General features: G+C 50.7%; 1 protein-coding gene across 1 annotated transcript in view; it reads right to left on the bottom strand.

Moving 5' to 3' along the window:
• LAMA3 (laminin subunit alpha 3) overlaps nt 1-19681 on the bottom strand; it is a 157270-nt gene extending 137589 nt beyond the window's left edge. Inside the window, exons 1-2 of the mRNA XM_080686795.1 lie at nt 19343-19681; nt 3077-3229 (exon numbers count right to left, since the gene is read on the bottom strand). Of these exons, the coding sequence (XP_080542921.1) occupies nt 3077-3229; nt 19343-19615 (426 nt within the window). The 5' untranslated portion in view covers nt 19616-19681. The remainder of the gene's footprint in view (nt 1-3076; nt 3230-19342) is intronic.
• Between the last annotated feature and the right edge of the window lie 3863 nt (nt 19682-23544).

Genomic DNA, 23544 nt, shown 5'->3' with positions numbered 1-23544 from the left:
TTGATTTCAGAGAGGAAGGGAGAGGGAGAGAGAGAAACATCAATGATGAGAGAGAGTCATGGATCGGCTGCCTCCTGCACGCCCCCTATTGGAGATCGAGCCCGCAACCCAGGCTTGTGCCCTTGACCGGAATCAAACCTGGGACCCTTCAGTCTGTAGGCCAATGCTCTATCCACTGAGCCAAACCGGCTAGGGCCCACAGCATCTTAAAGCCCGTCATTCAGAGAAATGTAATGATTCCCTCAAAAAACCCTATTTATTTAATGGCCTATGATGTCATCATGCTGCGTGCTGGGTGCTATGCTAAGCCCCTCCCAGGCATGCTTGCATCAGGCCTCACAGGAATGAGGAGGAGGAGGAAGAAGAGTGTGACCGGAGAAGGTAGCGTGTCCTCGTCTTCAGGTGAAGAATCCTGAGCCTCCGTCATCTCCTCACCGACCACCAGCTCTGCACAGGCCTGGTGGGTCCTGCACACGTGACCTCTTTCATCATGGGGAGGACATACAACGTCAGAAAGCTCCAGGCACCATTATCTCCAAATCTGTAAAGTGCCCGTCCCAGCAGCCAGAGGGACAGCCGTGCTGTGACACGTCTCAGGGGCTATTTGACGCAATGGCTCCCCAAGGTGCCTTTCTGCTCTGACCATCCAAACCCATGAAGAACACAGAGGCTCAGGAGGCCACGCTCCTGGTTTGGCTCTGTCACGCTCTGCGGGAACATGTGATCCCATGGAAGCGGCACAGCAAACAACCCAAACCCAGCAGCGGGCGGAGACCCCACGTGCGCTGCTTTGCTTGTTCGAGAGCCTGCCCCGGGCCCACGTGAAGACGTCCACTGATGGGTCTACTCAGCGTCCAGCACCGATCGGACAGGGCGTTCCCCTCCACACATCCCCTCCCCCGTCCGCCTGTGCCCTGGACCTCGGGGCTGCCTTCCGTTTTCCTGAGTCCATCTGCACAGCCTGCCTGCCTTCTGGATCGTCTCCGCGGCGTGGAACCTGCAGCCGGTTCACGCCGAGTGACCCAGCTCCACAGCCCATCTCTGAGACCTGCTGACTCAACGGGTCGCTGCGAGGCGTGATGGGGTCCAAGGTGGTTCACAGCCGCTCACGCGTGTGACGCCCACAGTGTGGAGCTATTCTCTTCTACTTGATGATTTAAAATTATGTGCCTTTCGCCCGGCTGGCGTGGCTCAGTGGTTGAGCGTCGACCTATGAACCAGGAGGTCACGGTTCGATTCCCGGTCAGGGCACATGCCCGGGTTGCAGGCTCGATCCCCAGTGTGGGGCGTGCAGGAGGCAGCCGGTCAGTGATTCTCTCTCATCACTGATGAGGGAGGAAGGAGGGAGGAGGCAGGAAGTGTCCAGCACTGAGGGGCTGGCTGGCTTAGGGGAGGAAGCAAGCAGAGAGTTTACACAGGGGCTGAGTGAACGTCACAGACACCTATCCTAACGGGACAAGCCGGGGCTGCCCCACCTGCCTGAATACCAGGCCCTTCCAGGTCCAGCCCTGCCCAGGCCTGAGCGGCGCTGGGCGATGCCCTCGCCTGAAACACAGGAATTTGCAAAACAGCCGCCCTGTGCCCAGCTCCCTGCCGGGTCTCCCCACTCAGAAGGCCGCTGTGCCCTCCTGAACTCCACCTCACCTGGCCAGGCCCTGCACCCTCTCCCTCAGCCCCAGGCTGACTGCCCACCGCCCCGCCCACCTGGACCTCTGATAGGGACCAGCCCGAACTCCTGCTGCGGGGCAATTCAGGCCTTGAAGCCGAGAGAGCGTCCAGCTCCTGGCTCCCGGCTCCCTGGCCCTGGCCTGCGCCTCCGCCTCCAGGGAGGCCTGGGACTCTGCATGCTCATGACAGGTGGTGACAGGTGTGCGAGGGCCAGCGAGTCAGCTAGAGGCCTGTGAGAGGCAGGCGCAGGACCCGCATTCCCTCCAGTTATTCCGTGATGCTGAGAAACGCTGAAGGTAAACAGTCTCCTCCATCAGGTGCTTCAGGCCTACGGGGAGAGACGCCGGAGTCCTGGGGAGAGGAGCCTGCTCTGCCCCATACAAGGCCCCCGGGGCCAGGCCCGGGGCACAGCTGTAGCGGGCAGGAGCCCGACACTCCCAACCGCTGTACCAGCTGTGGCCCTGGGCTGGCGGGGGGCCAGGGACACCCCTCCAGGAGGCTGGCAGAGACCACAGAGGAGTGGTGGTTTGATTTGGTTTTTGTTTTCCCTAAAGGAAGGAATGCAGGGGAAGGATGGAAGGTGAAAGGCAAAGGTGGGGAGAATCATGGAAATGGGAAGCGGGAGAGGAGGCATCGGGAAGAAAGGAAGAAAGAAGGAGTTGGGTGATGTGGAGGGGCTCCAGGGTCACTGGGTGTGGGAGGGGCAGAGGCCTGAGGGCCCAGTGGACGCCCGGGGTACAGAGGGCAGAAGAAGGGGTGCGGGTCGGGGGACGCCCTGGGGTACAGCGGGCAGAGGAGGGGGTGCGGGGGGGACGCCCTGGGGTACAGCGGGCAGAGGAGGGGGTGCGGGGGGGACACCCTGGGGTACAGCGGGCAGAGGAGGGGGGCGCGGGGGGACACCCTGGGGTACAGCGGGCAGAGGAGGGGGCGCCGGGTGAGGACTCCCCACCGCGATATTAACAGACCCCGGGACGCTGTGAAGAAACCCAGTCTTTCCTTACACATGCTTGCCATTAATAGACTGGGAGAACTGCCACGACTTAAAGCCAAAATCTGCCTAAACGCACAAAAGTTTCACAAGGGAAGGAACATAAAATAGTTTTCAAAATGAGCTAAGGAATAAAATAGGCTCTTTAAAAACATAAATGTCCATTCACTGTGCATTTTTGTGATTCTGCTGGCCTTTAAAGATCTCTAGCAGGCTGCCCTCATTCCAGAACGAGTCAGAGATTTGGGGGTGCGGGGCGGGGGCGCAGAGGGCATCTGGAAGCTCCAGTCCCCCAGAAACCAGTGCTCCCTCTGTCCTCTCTGCACTGAGCGCTTCCTTTTCCCCAAAGGGAACAAAGCCGCCCGTGAGCTGTACTGTCCTTCTAACCGCAAGTCCCGTTCCAGCTGGGGTGTGGCTCACCTGCCCCAGGTCCAAGGTGACGTTGACCTGGTTGTACCGCGTGCCTGAGGAGAGGGGCGGGCTCTGCCACCAGCGCTCCGACCCGTCGATGGCGTGGGTGACGGGATGGGCTTTCCTGGGGTCCGCGGAGTTGCAGTAGTCGCAGAACTGCCCCTGGAAAAGGACAAGACCAACGAAAACAGCTCGTTCTTATGTGCAAGTCACGGCCTTGGCGATGCTCTAAAGACAGCCTGTGAAGACGGCTTGGCATGGCGTAGAGATGCCCGCTGTGACGTCATCGCGGTGCATTCTGAGGAAGCAGCAAGGCTTCCTCCTTCCCTTCACTCTCCGCCCCGCCCTGTGCACCTGTGTCGAGTGTCTCAGGTACAGACTCTGCTTAGCTTCCGTCTTCCACAGCCTGTGCTTCCTGTCCCATCTGACACGCAAGAAGAGCCTGTTGTACTTGGGATGCAAGACCTTTTCCTCCAGCAAACCCTTTTACTGTTCATGCCCTCCTTTGTGCCAGTTCTGTGTCAGGCCCTGGGCACAGTCTCAGTGGAGCTGTTAAGTACAACCGTCCCCCCTTATCGGTGAGGGACACACTCCCAGACCTCCAGTGGAGGCCTGAAACACAGCACTGAACCTGCTCTGTCGCCTCCTAGACGTCCTGGGATAAAGTTTAATTCATAAATTAGGCACAGTAAGCGGCTGACAACATCCCGTATAATAGATGCCTAACATGCAAACTGACCGAACTATGGAACGACTGGTGGAATGACCAGTTGCTATGATGTGCACTGACCACCAGGGGGCAGACGCTCAACGCAGGAGCTGCCCCCAGCCCACAGGCCCCCAGCCCAGCCAAGGTGGGTGCCAGTGGGGGCCCCCTGATCGCCCTGCCGGTCACCCCACAGATAGGCCCTGATCACCAGCCAGACCTAGGGACCCTACCCATACATGAATTTTGTGCATCGGGCCTCTAGTTAACTAATAATAAAATAGAGCAATTGTAACAATACACTGTAAGAAAATTGTAAACTTTATTAGGAAAAATCTAAATACATTAAGGGAGAGATATAATTTTCTGGAATAGGAAGATAATTTCAAAAACTTGTCAATTCTTACCCAAATTTATCTATAAAGTCAACACAGTCCCCCCAAAAAATGTCAATAGGGATTATCTTGGAACACAACAAGGTAATTCTAAAATTTATATGAAACAGCAAAGAGCCAAGAAAACCCTGGGTATTGCCGAAGATGATCAGCGAGGAGGAAGGTGCCCTTCAAGGTATGAGGGCTTATTCTGAAGCTTTCACAATTAACAGGAGACACACAGACCAGGGGACAGAGGAGAGGGGCCAACAACAGGCCCGTGCGACTCCGAATCCTAGTAAACAACTAGGGGCTGGGGGCCAGTAGGAAAAGGGGGGACTAATATATAGAAATGAAAAAGAATGAATTCAGGTTCCTATTCAACCCACAAATAAAAATCAACTTCAAATAAATTAAGAACTTAAATGTCAGAAATCAAACTTTAAAGTCTCTTATTAAAAAATAAAGGTGAACTTGGAGTAAGGAAAGTTTTCTTAAACAAGATTCAGAAAGCATTATATAAAAGAAGATAATATTAAATTAAAATATTGACTATGTTAAAATTAAGAATATTGGTTCATCAAAGACACCTAAAAGAAAGAAAGCCCGGCCGGTGTGGCTCAGTGGTTGACCTCTGAACCAGGAGGTCCCAGTTCGATTCCCGGTCAGGGCACAGGCCCGGGTTGTGGGATCGATCCCCAGTGTGGGGCGTGCAGGAGGCAGCCGATCAGTGGTTCTCTCTCAACATCGATGTTTCTCTCTCTCTCTCTCTCTCTCTCCCTTCCTCTCTGAGGTCAATAAAAATATAAATGTTAAAAGAATACACAGCGGCAGACAGTGTCCAGTGACGCTGCCCGCAGTCCTTCTCCCCAGGTGCCGGCCACTTCACCACCAGGAGGGGGAGCTCTTCTCTCCCCTGAATCCAGATGGACTTTCCTGTTTGCTATGTTGCAGCAAAGGCATCGCTCTGGACTTCCCAGCACAAGCCTGAGAGGACTGGCAGGCTCTGCTTCCTTCCTCTTGGAAGCCAGCCTCCAGATAAGAAGTTCAACTGCCCGTTACCACGCCGTGACGAAGCCCACGGTCGCCACACGGAGAGGCCATGTGGTAGAGCACGTGTGATGTGTTCATGAAGCCTTCCAGCCCAGCTAGACCATCCCAGCCAGCAGCTGAAAGCAACTGTCACCCCAACTGAACTGCATGAAACAGAAGAACCACCCAGCTGAGCCCAGTCAACCCACAGACTTGTGGGAAGAAAAAAAATAATAACTTGTCATTGTTCAAAGCCACTGAATTTGGGGTGGTTTGTTATACAAGAATCCATAAACGAAGAACATAAAATCAATAAAGAATTCTCATCAGAAATATGTCCCACCCGGCCAGGTGGCTCGGTTGATTGGAGCATCAATTAGAGCACCGTCCTGTACACCAAGAAGGTGGCAGGTTCAATTCCTAGTCACATACCTAGGTTAGGGGTTCAATCCCCAGTCGGGGCACGTACAGGAGGCAGCTGACTGATGTTGCTCTCACATCGATGTTTCTCTCTCTCCTTCCCTCTAAAATCAATAGACATATCCCCGGGTCAGGACTAAAAGTATGTACATATTTAAGAAATATACCCCAAACTCCTGCAAATCAATAAGAGAAGTATAAACAGTTCAACAGAAAAATGGGCAAAAGTAGGAAGAGGCATGTTACAGAAAAGGAAATAGATGGCAATAAGCATCTGAAGAGAGACCAGCCAGGTAACTTGTATGCACATATGCACGACCATGGACACAGACATAGTGTGGTGAAGGCTGGGGGGGAGGGGAGAGGGAGTGGGCTCAGGGTGGAGGGGGGTCGGTGGGGAAAAAAAGGGGACATCTGTAACACTTTCAACAATAAAGCTAATTTTAATTTTTAAAAAATATATGAAATAAGCATTTGAAGAAACGTTCACAATCACCATCTTTAGTGATCAGGGAGAGCACAGCGCTGTCCTGTTTTCCACCGTTCAACAGGATCAGATTTTAAGTTTGCGAATAACAAGTATTGGAAAGGATGTGGTAGGAGCATGAATTGGTATAAAGACTTTGGAAAATGTTTTGGCATTACCTCCTAATGTAAAAAATTCACATTTCCTATGACCCAGAAATTCTACTCTCAAGCTCATAACCCAAAAAGAAACTCTTGCACAAATCTGATGGCATCATGTTCATGAATATTCACAGCAGTCCTGTTCACAAGCGCAAAATCCTGGGACTAACCTAATTTTCCAGCCACAGGAATGTGACGACATCAACAGTAGCGTATTCACACAATGAGTGAGTGTATGAAGAATAGTGAATAAGTGAATCCACACAACAGCATGGACACCATGGGTGAGTGTTAGCATTAAACATGAGTTTAAAAAGCATGCTATATACTTTTTATAAAGTTAAGAGCACTTACTTTTTTGGGATATATAAAGATGTAATAAAAACGTTATAAAAAGTAAAGCAAAGGAAAAATTAACCAAGGATTCAGGATGATGGTTACCCCAGGTTACGGGAAACCGAGATGGGAGTTGGGCAGCCATATGGTCCGCCATAAGTTATTATCCAGGCCCTGGTGTGGCTCTGGCAGCGAGTTCATGAGTGCTTGTTACACTGCTGTACATCCATCCACCTGCATGTATATTAAAGCAGACCACGCAAGGACCAATGACGAAAGCGTGCCATAAAGAGGGTCACGCATAATCCATAACCCAACACTGCACCTGAGGCCCAACACTGACGGAAGTCAGCGACGAGGAAGACACAGAGAGCAAGCAGGCTCTGCGTGCAGTTCTTCATCCATCCACGCAGCAAACCGGTGCCGATCAGATTCCCCACCAGACGCTACGCCAGACAGAGATGAGAAGCGGAAAGGTAACCAGGGCCAGGGGCCACGCTCGGAACTGTTACGGCTAACGTTAGGCCGGGCACATGGAAAACAGCACGTCGTAAAGGGGCCAGATGAACGGGGCAGGATGGCAAACACACACCTGAGAACAGTTGTGTTCCAAGGATGGAGGCCCGGGAGGACAAGCCCGTGTGCGCCCAGAGGCCACGGAGCGACCTACACTTGCTCAGAAGGACGAGAAAAACAGCCTCTCCGAGTTGCCAACTTTTCTGATGATTCTCCTTAACTGAACGCTCACACATGTAATCCTTTACAACGGAATTCACAATATAAACACTGCCTTGTTCCACACACTAGAGGTTGTATAGCACTACTACCCAACGTAAATTCTCTCTTTCTTTTAAATTTTCAAAATGTTTTTATTGATTTCAGAAAAAGGAAGGGGGGGGGGGAGAGAGAGAAAGAGAAAGAGAGAGAGAGAGAGAAACATCAATGATGAGAGAGAATCACTGATCGGCCGCCTCCTGCACGCCCCCCACTGGGGATCGAGCCCCCAACCCAGGTATGTGCCCCGACCGGGAATCGAACCGTGACCTCCTGGCTCACAGGTTGCACTGGCTGGGCCCTAAGTTCTCTTTCATTGTTTGAACGTTCATTCATTTACTCACCTTTTTCAAACTGCCTGCCGTGAGCAGGACACTGCACTGAGGGGTGGGGGGTAAAAACAACCCCCCAGGGGGGCTCCCGCCCCTCGGTGCAGAGAGAAGTGACTCAGACACATCACAGAGGCACTGGGACGGAGGCAGCAGGAGTGGGGGAGCCCGGGGCTGGTCCACCACGCCGGCTTGGCTCAGCCTTCTGAATTGCACTCTGGGGTTTACATTGAAAACTTGAAGACGAGGAAGTGAGCCTGAAAGAGGTGAAGTGCACCAACGACCGTCTGCACGGGCGGGAACCAGGACCCGAGCTTCTTCACTGGAGCGTGATTTGGCTTTTCAAAGGAGAATGTCTGTCTTCAGTGACTGGTGCCTGAACTCTCATTGCTGGACCTTGGCTAACGTCCACAAACACAGAACAGCTACTAGAAACGCTTTCTGTTCTTAAAGGGTCATTCGTCCTTAAATGGCTATAGTCGTTTGCTTGGAGTCTCAAAATAACTCCTGTCACAAATCATTGTTAGAAATATATCAATGGGCATAGTAAGAATCCTAGATTTCCGGTCCTCGCCCACGATTCCCACATCCCTTTCTCGAAGGAAGAGGCCTGTTGGAGTTAACAACTGGTTGTGGTTCACGATAGTCTGCAAACTGCTCCTCCATGAAGCGGAGTTCCCTGTTTACGGCCACGCGTCCCAGTTACACAGACACAGCGGGGCTGATCGGTGGCAAGCACTGACCCTCAGCCACAGCTCCTGTGTGCTGCGTCTCTGTCAGTACTGCCAGGTCGATACACATGCCTAAGCCATGTCCAAGTGTAACCAAGGAACATACAAGAGATGTTGAGCCCGGCCGATGTGGTTCAGTGGTTGAGCGTTGACCTGTGAACCAGGAGGTCACGGTTCAATTCCGCTCAGGGCACATGTCCAGGTTGCAGGCTCGATCCCCAGTGCAAGAGGCAGCCGACCAGTGACTCTCTCTCATCATTGATGTTTCTCTCTCTCCCCTCCCTTCCTCTCTGAAATCAATAAAAATATGTTTTAAAAAGATGTTGAACTGTAATGCCAAAATCGAGATCCTATGTTTGGCTGATAGTGCATTTCATTCCGTGCGAGTCTAGTGTTTGTGCCAACCTGAACCAAGCGCATGCCGTGCGTTAGGCACACCTCCACTCCTCACAGCCGTTCCCGCACCTGCACCCCATCCTCTCACTCAGTGTTCCTGAGCACCTACCGACATGTCCAGGCTCTGTCCTGGCTTTGGGGGTACAGCTGTGACCAGAGAGTCAGAATCCCTGAATCAAAGAGCAATTGAACAGCAAAACTTAAGGTCTGAGCAGTCACAGGTACAGAGAGTCTTATGTCATGAATAGTAAGTCCCGAGAAAGCAGTGAATATTTTTCACTCCACAAACAACACTCAGCCTTTGAAAGCACGCTGCCTGTTGACACGTGCTACCATTGAAGTATCAGAACCAGGACCGTAAACTCGGGTTTTATTCTAAGATGGTACTTTATTCATTTTTCACTTTTTTTTTCTCTCTCAAAATCCTTCTGACCTAAAATTCTAACCCCTGGCTGGTCTCCAAGATGTATTTTTAGGAAGCTCCAAGACATAGAACTATTTAACTCTGCCCGTTTCCCACGTCGAGCTGCACAGGAACAGCCCCTCACTACATTCAGGCACAACCAGCTGAGAAATCATCGTCCCGCTCCCCTCCCCATCCATCGCATCGCCCACACCCCTCGCGTCTCTGAAAGGCAGGTGCGCGCGAGCAGCTGCCCACACAGGGCCATGCCAGCATCTCACAGCCTGGACTCTGGCCCGGCTTCCCCTCTGGTCTCTGACACGCTTCTCATGACGTGAGAACCTGCCACACCAGCAACCAGGGCCTCTTCCCGAGCTCCAGGACGAGGCAGGAAAGCACTGGGAGCAGGGAAGCACACGACAATCCCAGGCGGCCCTTCTGTTCCTGCAGGCTGCCCCCTGGCCTAGAAACACGGCCCTGCTCACCCCGCCTAGGATGGGAACCCAGGTCAATGCCCTATTCTGGAAACTCAGTCAATAGCAGGAAACGTGGCTTTTCTGGGCCTTCAAAACAGAACTATCCAACTGTGAGCACCACAGAAGGACCAGCTGGGGAAAACGAGGGGTGGCCCGTTCCTGGGCAAAGCTGGGGAAGAGGAGCCGGGTGAAAACTCCGATTCCTTCCTTCTCCTGGCAGCTACTCTCCCCAAATCAGACTACTTCTCCCCAAAGCTGGGGAAGAGGAGCCGGTGAAAACTCCGATTCCTTCCTTCTCCTGGCAGCTACTCTCCCCAAATCAGACTACTTCTCCCCAAACCTGGGGAAGAGGAGCCGGTGAAAACTCCGATTCCTTCCTTCTCCTGGCAGCTACTCTCCCCAAATCAGACTACTTCTCCCCAAACCTGGGGAAGAGGAGCCGGTGAAAACTCCTTGATTCCTTCCTTCTCCTGGCAGCTGCTCTCCCCAAATCAGACTACTTCTCTCCAAAGCTGGGGTGCCAGACACTCCGGTGGAGCAAGAAGGGAAGATTGACATCTCTTTATACTTATTTTACTTAAAAATAAGAAATACACTTTTATTGGTATTTAACATACAGATTGCTTAGGGACCTTCACCCAGTCCACAAACCTACCAAGGCGTTCCCTTTAAAACGTCCACTGAGTTCTCAATAGGAGCACTTCAGGCCAGAAGGGAGTGGCATGAAGGACTCGAAGTAATGAAAAGCAAGGGCTTAAATCCAAGACTACTGTATCCAGAGAGGCTGTCATTTAAAATTTAAGGTGAGTCCTAGCTGGTTTGGCTCAGTGGATAGAGCGTCGGCCTGTGGACTGAAGGGTCCCGGGTTTGATTCCAGTCAAGGGCACATGCCTGAGTTGCAGGCTTGAACCCCAGTGTGGGGCGTGCAGGAGGCAGCAGATCAATGATTCTCTCTCGTCATTGATATTTCTATCTCTCCCTCCCTCTCCTTTCCTATCTGAAATGAATAAAAATTTTTTTAAAAAAGATAAAATAGCCCTAGCCGGTTTGGCTCAGTGGATAGAGCATCAGCCTGCGAACTGAAAGGTCCCAGGTTCAATTCTGGTCAGGGCACATGCCCGGGTTGTGGGCTTGATCCCCAGTGGGGGACGTGCAGGAGGCAGCCGATCCATGGTTCTCTCTGATCGTGGATATTTCTATCTCCCTCTCCCTCTTCCTTCTTCTCTGAAATCAATAAAAATATATTTAAAAAAAATAAAATAAAAAGATAAAATAAAATTTAAAGTGAAATAAAAAGCTTTCCAAACAAACAAACAAACAAAAAGTACATTACCACCAAACCAGCAATGCAAGGAATGCTACAGGGATTGCTTTAACCAGAAGAAAAGGAGAGGATCATAGGCACAAAGAAAATAAAAATGGGAATAAATAAATACCTATCAATAATAATCTTAAATGTAATGAATTAAATGCTCCAGTCAAAAGATGTAGGGTGACTGAATGGATAAGAAAACATGACCCACGCATATGCTGTCTGCAAGAGACCCACCTCAAAACAAAAGATGCACACAGCCTGAGAGTGAAGGGATGGAAAAATGTTCCACGCAAACGGAAAGGGAAACAAAGCGGGGGTAGCAATACTCACACCAGACAAAACAGACTCCAAACAAAGGCCATAACGAGAGACAAAGGAGGCCACTTCATAATGCTAAATGGAATGATTCCACAAGGAAATATAACCCTTGTAACATATGTGCACCCAATATAGGAGCACCATGTACACAGAAAACTCTTGACGGATTTTACGGGAGATTAACAGCAATGCAGTCATATTAGGGGAATTCAACACCCCACTGACATCAATGGATAGATCTTCCAGACAAAAAGTTAGCAAGGAAACAGGGCCTTAAGTGACACACTAAATCAGATGGCTCTAACCGCTACTTACAGGACATTTCACCCCAAAGCAACAGAACATACATTCTTCTCAAGCTCACATGGAACATTCCCAAAGACAGAACACGTGTTAGGGCACAAAACAAGTTTATACAAATTCAAGAAGATTGATATCATACCAAGCATCTTCTCGGATCACAATGGCATGAGGTTAGAAATCAACTACAATTAAAAAACACACTCAAATACATGGAGGTTCAATAGCATGTTATTAAACAATGAATGGGTTACAGTGAAATCAAGCAAGAAATTAAAAACGTCCTGGAAACAAATGAAAATGAACACAAAACCACCCAACACCTATGGGACACAGTGAAAGCAGTCCTAAGAGCAAGTTCATAGCACGACAGGCCTACCTCCGAACCAACAAAAAGTAAAATAAACTAACCGGACAATTACATGAATTAGAAAGAGAACAGCAAGAAAGGCCCAGAGGAAGTGGAAGGGAGGAAGGAAGATCAGAGCAGAAATAAATGACATAGACACTAAAAACAGCACAAAAGATCGGTAAATCCAAGAGATGGTTTTTGAAAAGATAAACAAGATTGATGAACGCCTAGCCAGACTCATGAAGAAACAGAGAGAGAACCCAAATACATACGGGCACAGGAACAGGCATACAGACCAATGGGTCAGGACAGAGACCCCAGAAACTGACCCACACCATCACAGTCAGTGAAAGAGGTGATATAACAACGGACACAACAGAAACAGAAACGATTGTAAGAAAATACTACGAACAACTCTATGCCAACAAACTGGACAACTTGGCTGAAGTGGAAAATTCCTAGAAACATACAATCTTCCAAAACTCAATCAGAAAGAATCAGAAAACCTGAGTAGGCCAATAACAACCAATGAAATTGAAGCAGTCACTTAAAAACGTCCAGCAAACAAAATTCCTGGACCACATGAATTTATAGGGGAATTTTACCAAACATTCCAAGAACTAACACGCACTCAAACTATTCCAAAAAATTCAAGCAGAAGGAATACTTCCAAGCTCTTTCTATGAAGCCAGCATTATCCTAATCCCAAAACCAGATAAAGACACTACAAAGAAAGAAAACTACAGGCCAACATCCCTGATGAACATAGAGATGCTAAAATCCTCAACAAAATATTAGCAAATCAGATCCAGCAAAATATTAGAGATCATACACCATGATCAAGTGGGGTTTATTCCAGGGATGCAAGGCTGGTATAATACCCACAAATTAATAAATGTGACACATCACATAAACAAATTGAAAAATAAAAACCACAGAATCATATCAATAGATGCAGAAAAAGAATTCGACAAAATCCAGCACCCTTTTTTGATAACAACTCTCAGTAAAGTGGGAGTGGAGGGATAATACTTCAACATAATCAAGGCCATTATGACAAACCTACAGCCAACATAATAGTAATGGGCAAAAACTAAAAACATTTCCCCTAAGAACAGGTACAAGACAGGGATGTCCGCTTTCACCAGTCTTATTCAACACAGTACTGGAAGAGCTAGCCACAGCGATCAGACAAAAAGAAGAGCTAAAAGGTATCCAAATTGGAAAGGAAGAAGTAAAACTGTCATTATTTGCAGATGACATGATATTGTACATAGAAAACCCTAAAGACTCCACTGGGACACTACTAGACTTAAATGAATTCGGCAAGGGAGCAGGATACAAAATCAACATCCAGAAATCGATGGCATTTTTTATACACCAATAATGAACTCTCAGAAAGAGAAACTATTTTTAATTTTTAGAGGAAATAGTTTCTCTAATATTTCAAGAAAAATGATTTTAAATATGATAATGTTACATGCAATAAACATTAATATTTTAAGAAAAAAAAGATTTTAAATATAATAAACTAGTGCCCCTGTGCATGGATTTGTGCACATTGAAAGGAAATTAATTAGAAGGTGGTCAGTGGGGCGGGACTGGGCGACACAGGCTGGACACGCTCTGGAGCCAACCTCCCACAGTCCCATTATATTTAAAATTGTTTTTCTTAAAATATTAATGTTTATTGCATGTAAATGACTAATTATTTTGTATCTACAATCTGGTAATAGATTTAGTTTGTATATTGTAAAAAAAATAGTTAAAAAAATAAGAGAAACTAAAAAAGCAATCCCATTTACCATTGCAACAAAAAAATAAGATACCTAGGAATAAACTTAACCATGAAGGTAAAAGACCTGTACTTGGAAAACTATAGGACATTGAAAAAAAGAAATAGAGGAAGACACAAACAAATGGAAACATATACCATGTTCATGGATTGGAAGAATTAACATCATTAAAATGTTTATACTACCCAAAGCAATCTATAGATTCAATGCAATCTCTATTAAAATACCAAGGTATACTTCACAGAGCTAGAACAAATACTTCAAAAATGTATGTGGAACCATAAGAGACCCTGAATAGCTGCAGCAATCTTGAGAAAGAAGAACGAAGTAGGAGGGATCACAACATCGGATATCAAACTACACTACAAAGCCATTGTAACCAAAACAGCCTGGACTGGCACAGGAACAGGCCTATAGACCGATGGGTCAGAACAGAGACCCCAGAAATCGACCCACACCATTACGGTCAATTAACACATTGTGGATGGATCACGAGAATACACAGTGTTTTACAAAGTATCATACTTTAAAAAGATATTAGCTTGTAAGAACATGTAACAAATAACTTCAAAATGCAGTGGGTATTTAATTTCAAAGCGTGCCTTTAACATTCATGTACAACATTCTTTGTACTCGTTCAATAGAAACTTACCTGGCCACCAGGTAAAGCTAACAATGGAACCACTGGTTCACAATCTACATATATAAAAGCCTAAGTGACCAAGGAGTGGTCGGCTGGTCGCTATGATGCGCACTGATCACTAGGGGGCAGGCACTCCATGCAGGAGCTTCACCCTGGTGGTCAGTGCGCTCCCACAGCCCCAGTCGGCCCACATGGCCAGCCAGGCCAAGGGACCCCACCCGTGCACGGATTCGTGCACCGGGCCTCTAGTGTGTTAATATTTGACAAAGAGGCAAGAAATACAATGGAGTAGACAGTCTCTTCAACAAATGGTGCTGGGAAAACTAGATAGACATGCAAACAGAAACTAGACCACCAACTAACACCAAATACAAGATAAACTCAAAATGGATAAAAGGCTTAAATGTAAGGCATCTATACACATAAAAGCCTAAGCGACCGTTATGACTGACCGGAATGACCAGAACCGGTCGCTATGATGTGCACTGACCCCCAGGGGGCAGACACTCAACGCAGGAGCTGTCCCCTGGTGGTCGTGTGCTCCCACAGGGGGAGCACCGCTCAGCCAGAAGTCGGGCTCACCACCGCCAAGCGCAGCTGCAGCATTGGGAGTGGCAGGTGCAGCGGGGCCGGGATGAGCAGCAAGGAGCTGTGCCCGGCCCCGGCTGGGGCTCCTCCCAGGCCACCGGCCACTTCAGCACTGCCACACCCCTCAGGGGGATGTTGGACTGCTGGGTTTCAGCCAGGCTGGGGGACCCCACCCATGCATGAATTCGTGCACCAGGCCTCCAGTGACACCATAAAAATCTTAGAGGAGAGCATATGCAATAAAATCTCAGACATCTCTTAGAGCAGTATGTTTGTGGCTACATCTCCTAAGGCAGTGGTCGGCAAATGGCGGCTCTGTTACCTAATGAGTTTGCCGACCACTGTCCTAAGGCAAAGGAAAGTAAGGATAAAATAAACAAGTGGGACTACATCAAAATAAAAGGCTTCTGCACAGCAAAAGAAACCACCGTCAAAATGAGAATAGAGCCCACTGCATGGGAGAACATATTTGCCAAGGATACATCTGATAAGGGGTTAATATCCAAAGTATATACTCATACAACTCAACAAAAGGAAGCCAACTATCCAATTGAAAAAATGGGCAGAAGACCTGAATAGACATTTCTCCAAAGAGGACATCCAGATGCCAAGAGACATATGAAAAAGTGCTCAAAGTCACTAATCATCAGAGAGATGTATATTAAAACCACAATGAGATACCACCTCACACCTGTCAGAAAGTCTATCATCAAAAAAACCAACAGCCGAAACCGGTTTGGCTCAGTGGATAGAGCGTCGGCCTGCGGACTGAAAGGTCCCGGGTTCGATTCCGGTCAAGGGCATGTACCTTGGTTGCGGGCACATCCTCAGTGGGAGGTGTGCAGGAGGCAGCTGATCGATGTTTCTCTCTCATCGATGTTTCTAGCTTTCTATCCCTCTCCCTTCCTTTCTGTGAAATATCAATAAAATATATTTAAAAAAAAAACAAAACAAAAAAAAACCCAACAAACGACAAGTGCTGGCGAGGATATGGAGAAAAGGGAACCCTCGTGCACTGCTGGTGGGAATGTAGACTGGTGCAGCCACTGTGGAGAACAGTATGGAGTTTCCTCAAAAAACTGAAAATGGAACTTCTGTTTGATGCAGCGATCCCACTTCTGGGAATATATCCTAAAAAGCTTAAAACTCCAATCAGAGCCCTAACCGGTTTGGCTCAGTGCATAGAGCGTCGGCCTACAGACTCAAGGGTCCCAGGTTCGATTCCGGTCAAGGGCATGTTCCTTGGTTGTGGGCACATCCCCAGTAGGGGGTGTGCAGGAGGCAGCTGATCGATGTTTCTCTCTCATCGATGTTTCTATCTCTCTATCCCTCTCCCTTCCTCTCTGTAAAAAATCAATAAAATATATTTTTTAAAAAAAACTCCAATCAGAAAGAATGTATGCACCCCTATGTTCATAGCAGCGCTATTTACAATAGCTAAGATTTGGAAACAGCCCGAATGCCCATCAGCAGACAAGTGGGCTGTGGGACACTTACACAAGGAATACTATGCAGCTGTAAAAAAAAAAAAAAAAAAAAAAAAAGAGGGATCTTTGGGACAGCACAGAGGGACCTGGAAAATGTCATGCCAAGTGACATAAGCCAGGCAGAGAAAGACAAGTATCACATGACTGCACGTATTTGAGGAATCTAATGAGCAGAATGAATCGACCAACCAAATAAGACCCGAATCAGGGAGGCGTGGACCAGACAGACACACCTCAACGTGGGGTCGGGGACGAGAAGAGATAAACCAAAGAGCTTACAGGGTTACAGGCAGAGCCATGGGCACGGGCAATAGGGTGGTGAGGACCTGGGGGTGGGGGTGGGAGCGGGGAGGATGGGGTAAAGGAGGGAAAAGAGGAGATGTCTGTAATACTATCAACAATAAAGTTCACTAAAATAAGTAAATCAGTAAGGAGAAGCACCGGGGAGCAGATTAACAGAAACAAGTCACAATTTGATCAGCAATGATTTGAAAAGCCAAGGCCAGTATCAGACACCAGCCACGAAGGACGCGGGGTGAGTAAACCCCATCTGTAGTGACGAAAAGAAGGGGAGATGCATGCCTTGGGAAGAGCAGCTTTGAAAAATAGATACTTGGAAATGGTTCGTTTGTTTTTGTTACAGAAGCACGGAGCCGTTGCTTTAAAAGCTCCCCGTAGTTGCACATTTTGAAAACAGGGAAACAGAAATTTGTCAGTGTCTCCTATTTTCCGAAAGAGGACGTGCAATGCGTTTCGAACCTATTGTTTGAAACAGTAAAACACAACACCTTCCTTGAGAAGCAGGCATTTTCTGGCGTGTTTCTGCTTTACAACATTTCAGAATAACTGAAGGATGGGCAGAAATATGAGAACCAGGATGCAGTGAGCTCAGGCAGCCGAGGCCTGGGCAGCCACACGGGGACCCACTCTCAGAAAGTCCTGCCGCTCACGTCAGTGCTCTCTGTCACCACCTGGAAATCCCGAATAATTTTCACCCAGGGACTCCCCATTTTCATTGTGCATCGGACTTCGTAAGTCACCGAGTTGGTTCTGGAGCTCGGTCGATGCAGTTCTTCCATTTGAATCTACATATTTTTCCAGTATCTTTTCAGCGGGGACAATTACTGAAGTCGAGTATTAAAATAAAACAACTTCGAATCGTATCATAAATGCTCAACTAAACTTGTCAAAAATCATTACACCTATGATGACTTTTGTATGTTTTTATATGTATAAATAGGTATACACAACCACAAATATGTAAAGAAAGCAAAATTATTTTGACCTTTGAATCAATGAAATGAAAAGCATTTTCGTCCTCGTTCTTTTTCCTCTAAATGTCTATTTCTGCATGTTTTAAGGACACATAATACATAATAAAGTAATACATGCATATAATTTATAAACAAACAGACATGTATTGGCACCGCATGTTCAACAGCTTGTCATTTATACACGTGCCCGGTCCACAGAGTTTCTACATCGCTCAGTGACAATCTTTCTCTCTGGGACACAAGCTCCCCATTACTCCACGTCCCTCTTCCTCAGCGGCCGAAGGGAGCGATTCTGGTCAGTGTGAGTGGCTCTGGGGGTCAGGACAGGGCGCGTTTCTGAGCCTGCGCCCCTGACCCAGCTGCCCCCACCCCCCACCCCTGCCCCTGCCCCTGCCCCAGCTCCCCGCCCCAGCTCCTCCCACCCCCCCACCCCTCGTCCCCCGCCCCTGACCCAGCTGCCCCCACCCCCCACCCCTGCCCCTGCCCCTGCCCCAGCTCCCCGCCCCTGCCCCCCGCCCCCGCTCCTCCCACCCCCCGCCCCTGACCCAGCCTTTCCCCCCGCCCCTGACCCACCTCTTCGCGCCCCCCCACCCGCCCCTGACCCAGCTCCCCCCACCCCCCACCCGCCCCTGACCCAGCTCCCCGCCCCTGCCCCTGCCCCAGCTCCCCGCCCCCCGCCCCCGCTCCTCCCACCCCCCACCCCCGCCCCTTACCCAGCTCCCCGCCCCTGCCCCTGCCCCAGCTCCCCGCCCCCCGCCCCCGCTCCTCCCACCCCCCACCCCCGCCCCTTACCCAGCTCCCCGCCCCCCGCCCCCCGCCCTGACCCAGCCTTTCCCCGCGCCCCTGACCCACCTCTTCGCGCCCCCCCCACCCGCCCTTGACCCAGCTCCCCCCCCCCACCCGCCCCTGACCCAGCTCCCGCGCTGCCACGAGGCTCACGTGGACGGACCTGACCCACGTCCAGGTGCTGATCAGCACCGCCCGCTCCATCGTTCACACCTGCGGCCCCAGGGGCCGGGCGCCCTGTGCGTCCGTTTGTCTCAGTGACTCCGGAGGGTGCCACTCAGGCAGGGGTGACGCGCTCTCCCCGCTGACCTCGGAGGAACTACTGATATGACCCCAACTTTCTGTCTTAAAATTCGCTCAGAAGCGCCCTTCTCCTCGGAAAGGGGGGCGGGGAGTGGGGGGAAGCGCCTTGAAGGAGATGCGCTGGTATCCAGGGCGAAGGCAGGGGACTCAGGCCTGGCCGCGAGCTGCCTGGGGGGCGGACCCACGGAGTCAGTCTGGACCACACGCCCCGCACCCCTGGGGCGCAGCTCCGGACTTTCTCCTCGGCTCGCCCAAACCGGGGCAGCTTCACCCCGCGCTGGACCCACCCCCGCCTCGGCCGCGCTGGCCAGGCCGACGCTCCCCGGGATCCCTCGAGGGACACCGCGCCCACCGCCCGGGTCGCCGGCCGCGCAGGGAGGGGGCCCTTCCCTCGCCTGCGGTCACGGGCGCCCGGGGACAGGACCCCAAGCCTTCGCCCCTCGTGGCTGACCCGCGCGGGACAGAGCCCGCTCCGGCGCCCCGCCGCCCTCGCCCTCACCCGGCCTCACCTGGATGGGGTGGCCCCTGCCCGGGGCGGTGGGCCCCCCGACCAGCTTGCAGTAGAGCTCGGGCCGCGGCCGCGCGCCCCCGGGCTCCGGCTCCCCGCAGGTGGCGGTGGCCCAGATCCGCGCCGCCCCCGCCAGGTTGAAGTAGGGCGGGTGCAGGCTGCGCCGGGCCGCGGCCGGGGGCTCCGGGGCGGAGGCGCACAGGGCGGGCAGCAGCAGCAGCAGCAGCCGGACCGGCGGCGGGACCCCGCCCGGAGCCCGCGAGGCCGCATCCATCCCGCCGCGCACGGCCTGGCTCCTGGGCGCCCGCGAGGGGCTCGGTGGGGACCCGCGGGCGGGCGGGCCGGGCAGCCCAGTCCCGAGCGCACTCGGATCCCGCGGCGGGGCGGCTCCTCCCCCGTGGGTCGGCGGCGGGAGCGGGCCCTGCGGACCAGGAACTGCCGGCGCCTTGGGAGCGCGCGGGGCGCAGCGACCTCGCGGGCGGGCGGGCGGGCGGGCGGGCGGGGAGGGTGGAGGCGTGCCCGGCTCGCTCCCTGGCGTCTCCCGCTGGGCAGGGACCGCTCCCACTTCCCGCGGGCAGAGCAGTCAGACCTGCCTTCTCCCTGGACACTCGCAGCCTCAGCCCCGCTGGCAACGCCAGCTCCGCACCTTGGGGCGGAGGAGGAGGCGCGCAGGGAACTTGGGTGACAGCGGAGGAAGGTGCCCCTCGTGCAGAATTACATCGCAGGAGTCGGGTCTCCAGACCAGCCTCGGCTGCCGGAAGTCCCGTGATTCTCAAACACCGTCGCACGGACATCCACGGCCCTGCAGCCACGTGGTCACCGCCATCTGGGGCCCACAGCCACGTGGTCACCGCCATCCACGGCCCTGCAGCCACGTGGTCACCGCCATCCGGGGCCCCGCAGCCACGTGGTCACCGCCATCCGGGGCCCACAGCCACGTGGTCAGCGCCATCCGGGGCCCCACAGCCACGTGGCCACCGACATCTGGGGCCCCACAGCCACATGGTCACTGACATCCAGGGCCCCGCAGCCACGTGGTCACTGCCATCCCCGGCCCTGCAGCCACGTGGTCACCGCCATCCGGGGCCCTGCAGCCACGTGGTCATCGACATCCGGGGCCACGTGGTCACCGCCATCCCGGGCCCTGCAGCCACGTGGTCACCGACATCCGGGGCCCTGCAGCCACGTGGTCACTGACATCCGGGGCCCTGCAGCCACGCACTGAATCTGGGAGGGCCGCTACCTATGAACCAGGAGGTCAGGGTTAGGACACAGGCCAGGGTTGTGGGCTCCATCCCCAGAGTGGGGCCTGCAGGAGGCAGCGGATCCATGATGCTCTCCTTCTCTCCCACTCCCTTCCTCTCTGAGGTCAATAAAAACATATAAAAGAGGAAAGAAAAAAAGAGAGGGAACCAAGAGTGGAGGTTGTAGTTTGCCCAACTGAAAAGGGACCCGGAGGAAATCCTTAGACGCTCAATCCGCTAAATTGTACAGAGAAGCTGCGAGCTGTTGCGGGAAACGCTGGAGCTGCTGTGCAGCTGACCCGGTACAGGAGGCTCCCGCGGGGCTGAGGTTTGTGGTTTGGGACACGAGAACCGCACCGACACGGAGCCACACAGGCCTCTGGGCGTGAGAGAGGGTCCTGGCTGTGGCCATAAGGGACAGAGGTGCCCCAGGAGCAGGGCAGGGACTTGGAAGGACGGAGCAAACAGCACAAGGAGAAGCCGAGGACCGATGCGGTGACACCTAGGAAGTAGCATGTGCACATCAGGAAGCACCACAACTACACAGCATGCACAGTAACCGAGGGGGGAGCAGGACGCGTCCACCATGCAAAGGCACAGGACCGGTGGCTTCCATATACAGACCGCTTTACCAAACAGGAAAAGCTGGACGCTCGTGGGAAGACACCTCACACAATTCAAAGGAAATAAATGTTTTAAGCCAATGTCACCCCAATAAATGTAATTTAAAAAAGAAAAAACATATAAAAATATTTGAGCTTCCTGAAAATTGAAATGCAAGCAAAGTACCAAAGAGACTCATCTGTCACCGTTCAAACAAGCAAACAGGTTTTTAAATAACGCACCCTTCATAGAAGTAAAGGAAACCTCGCCACCTTTCAGGAAGCAAATGTGTGCAGTGCTTAGCAAATGACTCCAATGTGCACAGGTTTTGCCCTAACAATTCCACTTTAGAGATTTATATACAGGAAATAATTCAGGAAGTTTGCAAAGCTTTAATGGCAGGTACTTACCAGAGCTTGGTGCCCATTAATAAAGAGGTAGTTAGATAAATTGTGGTATATGACATAGTGAAATATTACAAGGTCACGCCATATACAAAAATGAACCCACCGTGTATTAAAAGACCTAAATGGAATTACTAGCACTATAAAACTCTTAGATAAAAACGTAGGAGTAAATCTTTCTGCCCTCGAAACAGGCAATGGTTTCTTACATATGAAATCAAAAGCACACACAACAAAAGAAAAAATAAATGGAATCTCATCAAATTTTAAAACTTTTGTGTTTCAAAGAACACCATCAAAAAAAGTGCAATGACAACCCAAAGAATGGGAGAAAATATTTTCCAAGTCATACTCTGATAAGAGACTCAAATCCAGAATAAAGAACTCTGCCGCTCAACCATTTTAAAAATTAACTAAATGATGGAAAAGGGATTTTAATAGACACTAGAGGCCCGGTGCACAAATTCATGCACCAGTGGGGTCCCTCAGCCTGGCCTGCAGGATAGGGCCGAAACCGGCTCTCTGACATCCCCCAAGGGGTCCCGGATTGCGAGAGGGTGCAGGCCAGGCTGAGGGACCCCACCGGTGAGTGATTGGGGCTGGAGAGGGATGCGGGAGGTTGGCCAGCCGGGGAGTGACCACGGGAGGGCTCCAGGCTGTGTCCGGCCCGTCTAGCTCAGTCCTGACCTGCTGGACCCCAGCAGCAAGCTCACCTACCAGTCGGAGAATCTGCTCCCTGGTGGTCAGTGCATGTCGTAGCAAGTGGTTGAGCGGCCTTAGCATATCATTAGCATATTATGCTTTGATTGGTTGAAAGGACAACCAAACGTCCGGACACTTAGCATATTAGGCTTTTATTATATAGGATTTCTTCAAAGAATATATGGAAGTGGCCAATAAGCACAAAGAACGACATCATTAGACATCAGAGAAACGCAAATCGAAACCACAGTCAGATGTCACCTCACCCCCATTTTAGGATGGCTGTAATAAAAACAATAAAAAGCAGATAATAAGTGTTGGTGAGGATGTGGAGAAATCGGACCCTTATATGTTGCTGGTGGGAATGAACATGTTGCGGACACTTTGGAAAACACTTCAACAGCTCCTCAAAAATTAAAACAGAATGTTACCACGTGCCACGGCAATTCCAATCCTAAATACATATTCAAGAGAATTAAACCCATGGCCACACAGGTACTTGCCCATGGGTGTTCCTAGCCGCATTCATAACAGCCCCCACGTGAAAACAACCCAGAGTTCACCAGCTAATGAACGGACAGACAAAATGTGGAGTAGCTATGCAATGGAGCATCCCTCAGCCACGAGATAAATGGAGTTCTGGTACCTTCCACACCACAGAGGAGCCTTGAAGAGTTTCTCTAGGGAAGGAAGCCAGACACGAACGGCTGCATTATTTTCAGGGAGTTGCTGCCACGGGGGATGGGTTCTTTCGGGAATGATGGACATGTGCTGCCTCAGACAGTGGGGATGGCTGTACCACTCTGTGAACAATATACTGAAAACCGCTGAGTCATGCCCTTTCAATGTGAATTGATGGTATGAGAATCCTCTCTTCATTCAGCTGTTATTAAATTTTGCAGAACTGAAATATACACTGAGTGGCCAGATTATTATGATCTCTGAACGCATAATAATCTGGCCACTCAGTGTATATATACATATACATATATATACATATATACATATACATATGTATATATGTGTATATATATATATATATATATATATATTAGAGGACCGGTGCATGAATTCGTGCATGGGTGGGGTCCGGCCATCCTGGCCAGGGGGATGGGACATGGACGGTTGGCCGGCCTGCCTACTGGTCGAACTCCTGGTCGAGGGGACAATTTGCATATTAGCCTTTTTTTATATAGGATATACACTGAGTGGCCAGATTATTATGCGTTCAGAGATCATAATAATCTGGC

The sequence above is a fragment of the Plecotus auritus genome, assembly GCF_963455305.1.
Source record: "Plecotus auritus genome assembly, chromosome: 8".
Taxonomy (NCBI): domain Eukaryota; kingdom Metazoa; phylum Chordata; class Mammalia; order Chiroptera; family Vespertilionidae; genus Plecotus; species Plecotus auritus.
This window is presented reverse-complemented; position numbering and strand designations above follow the sequence as displayed.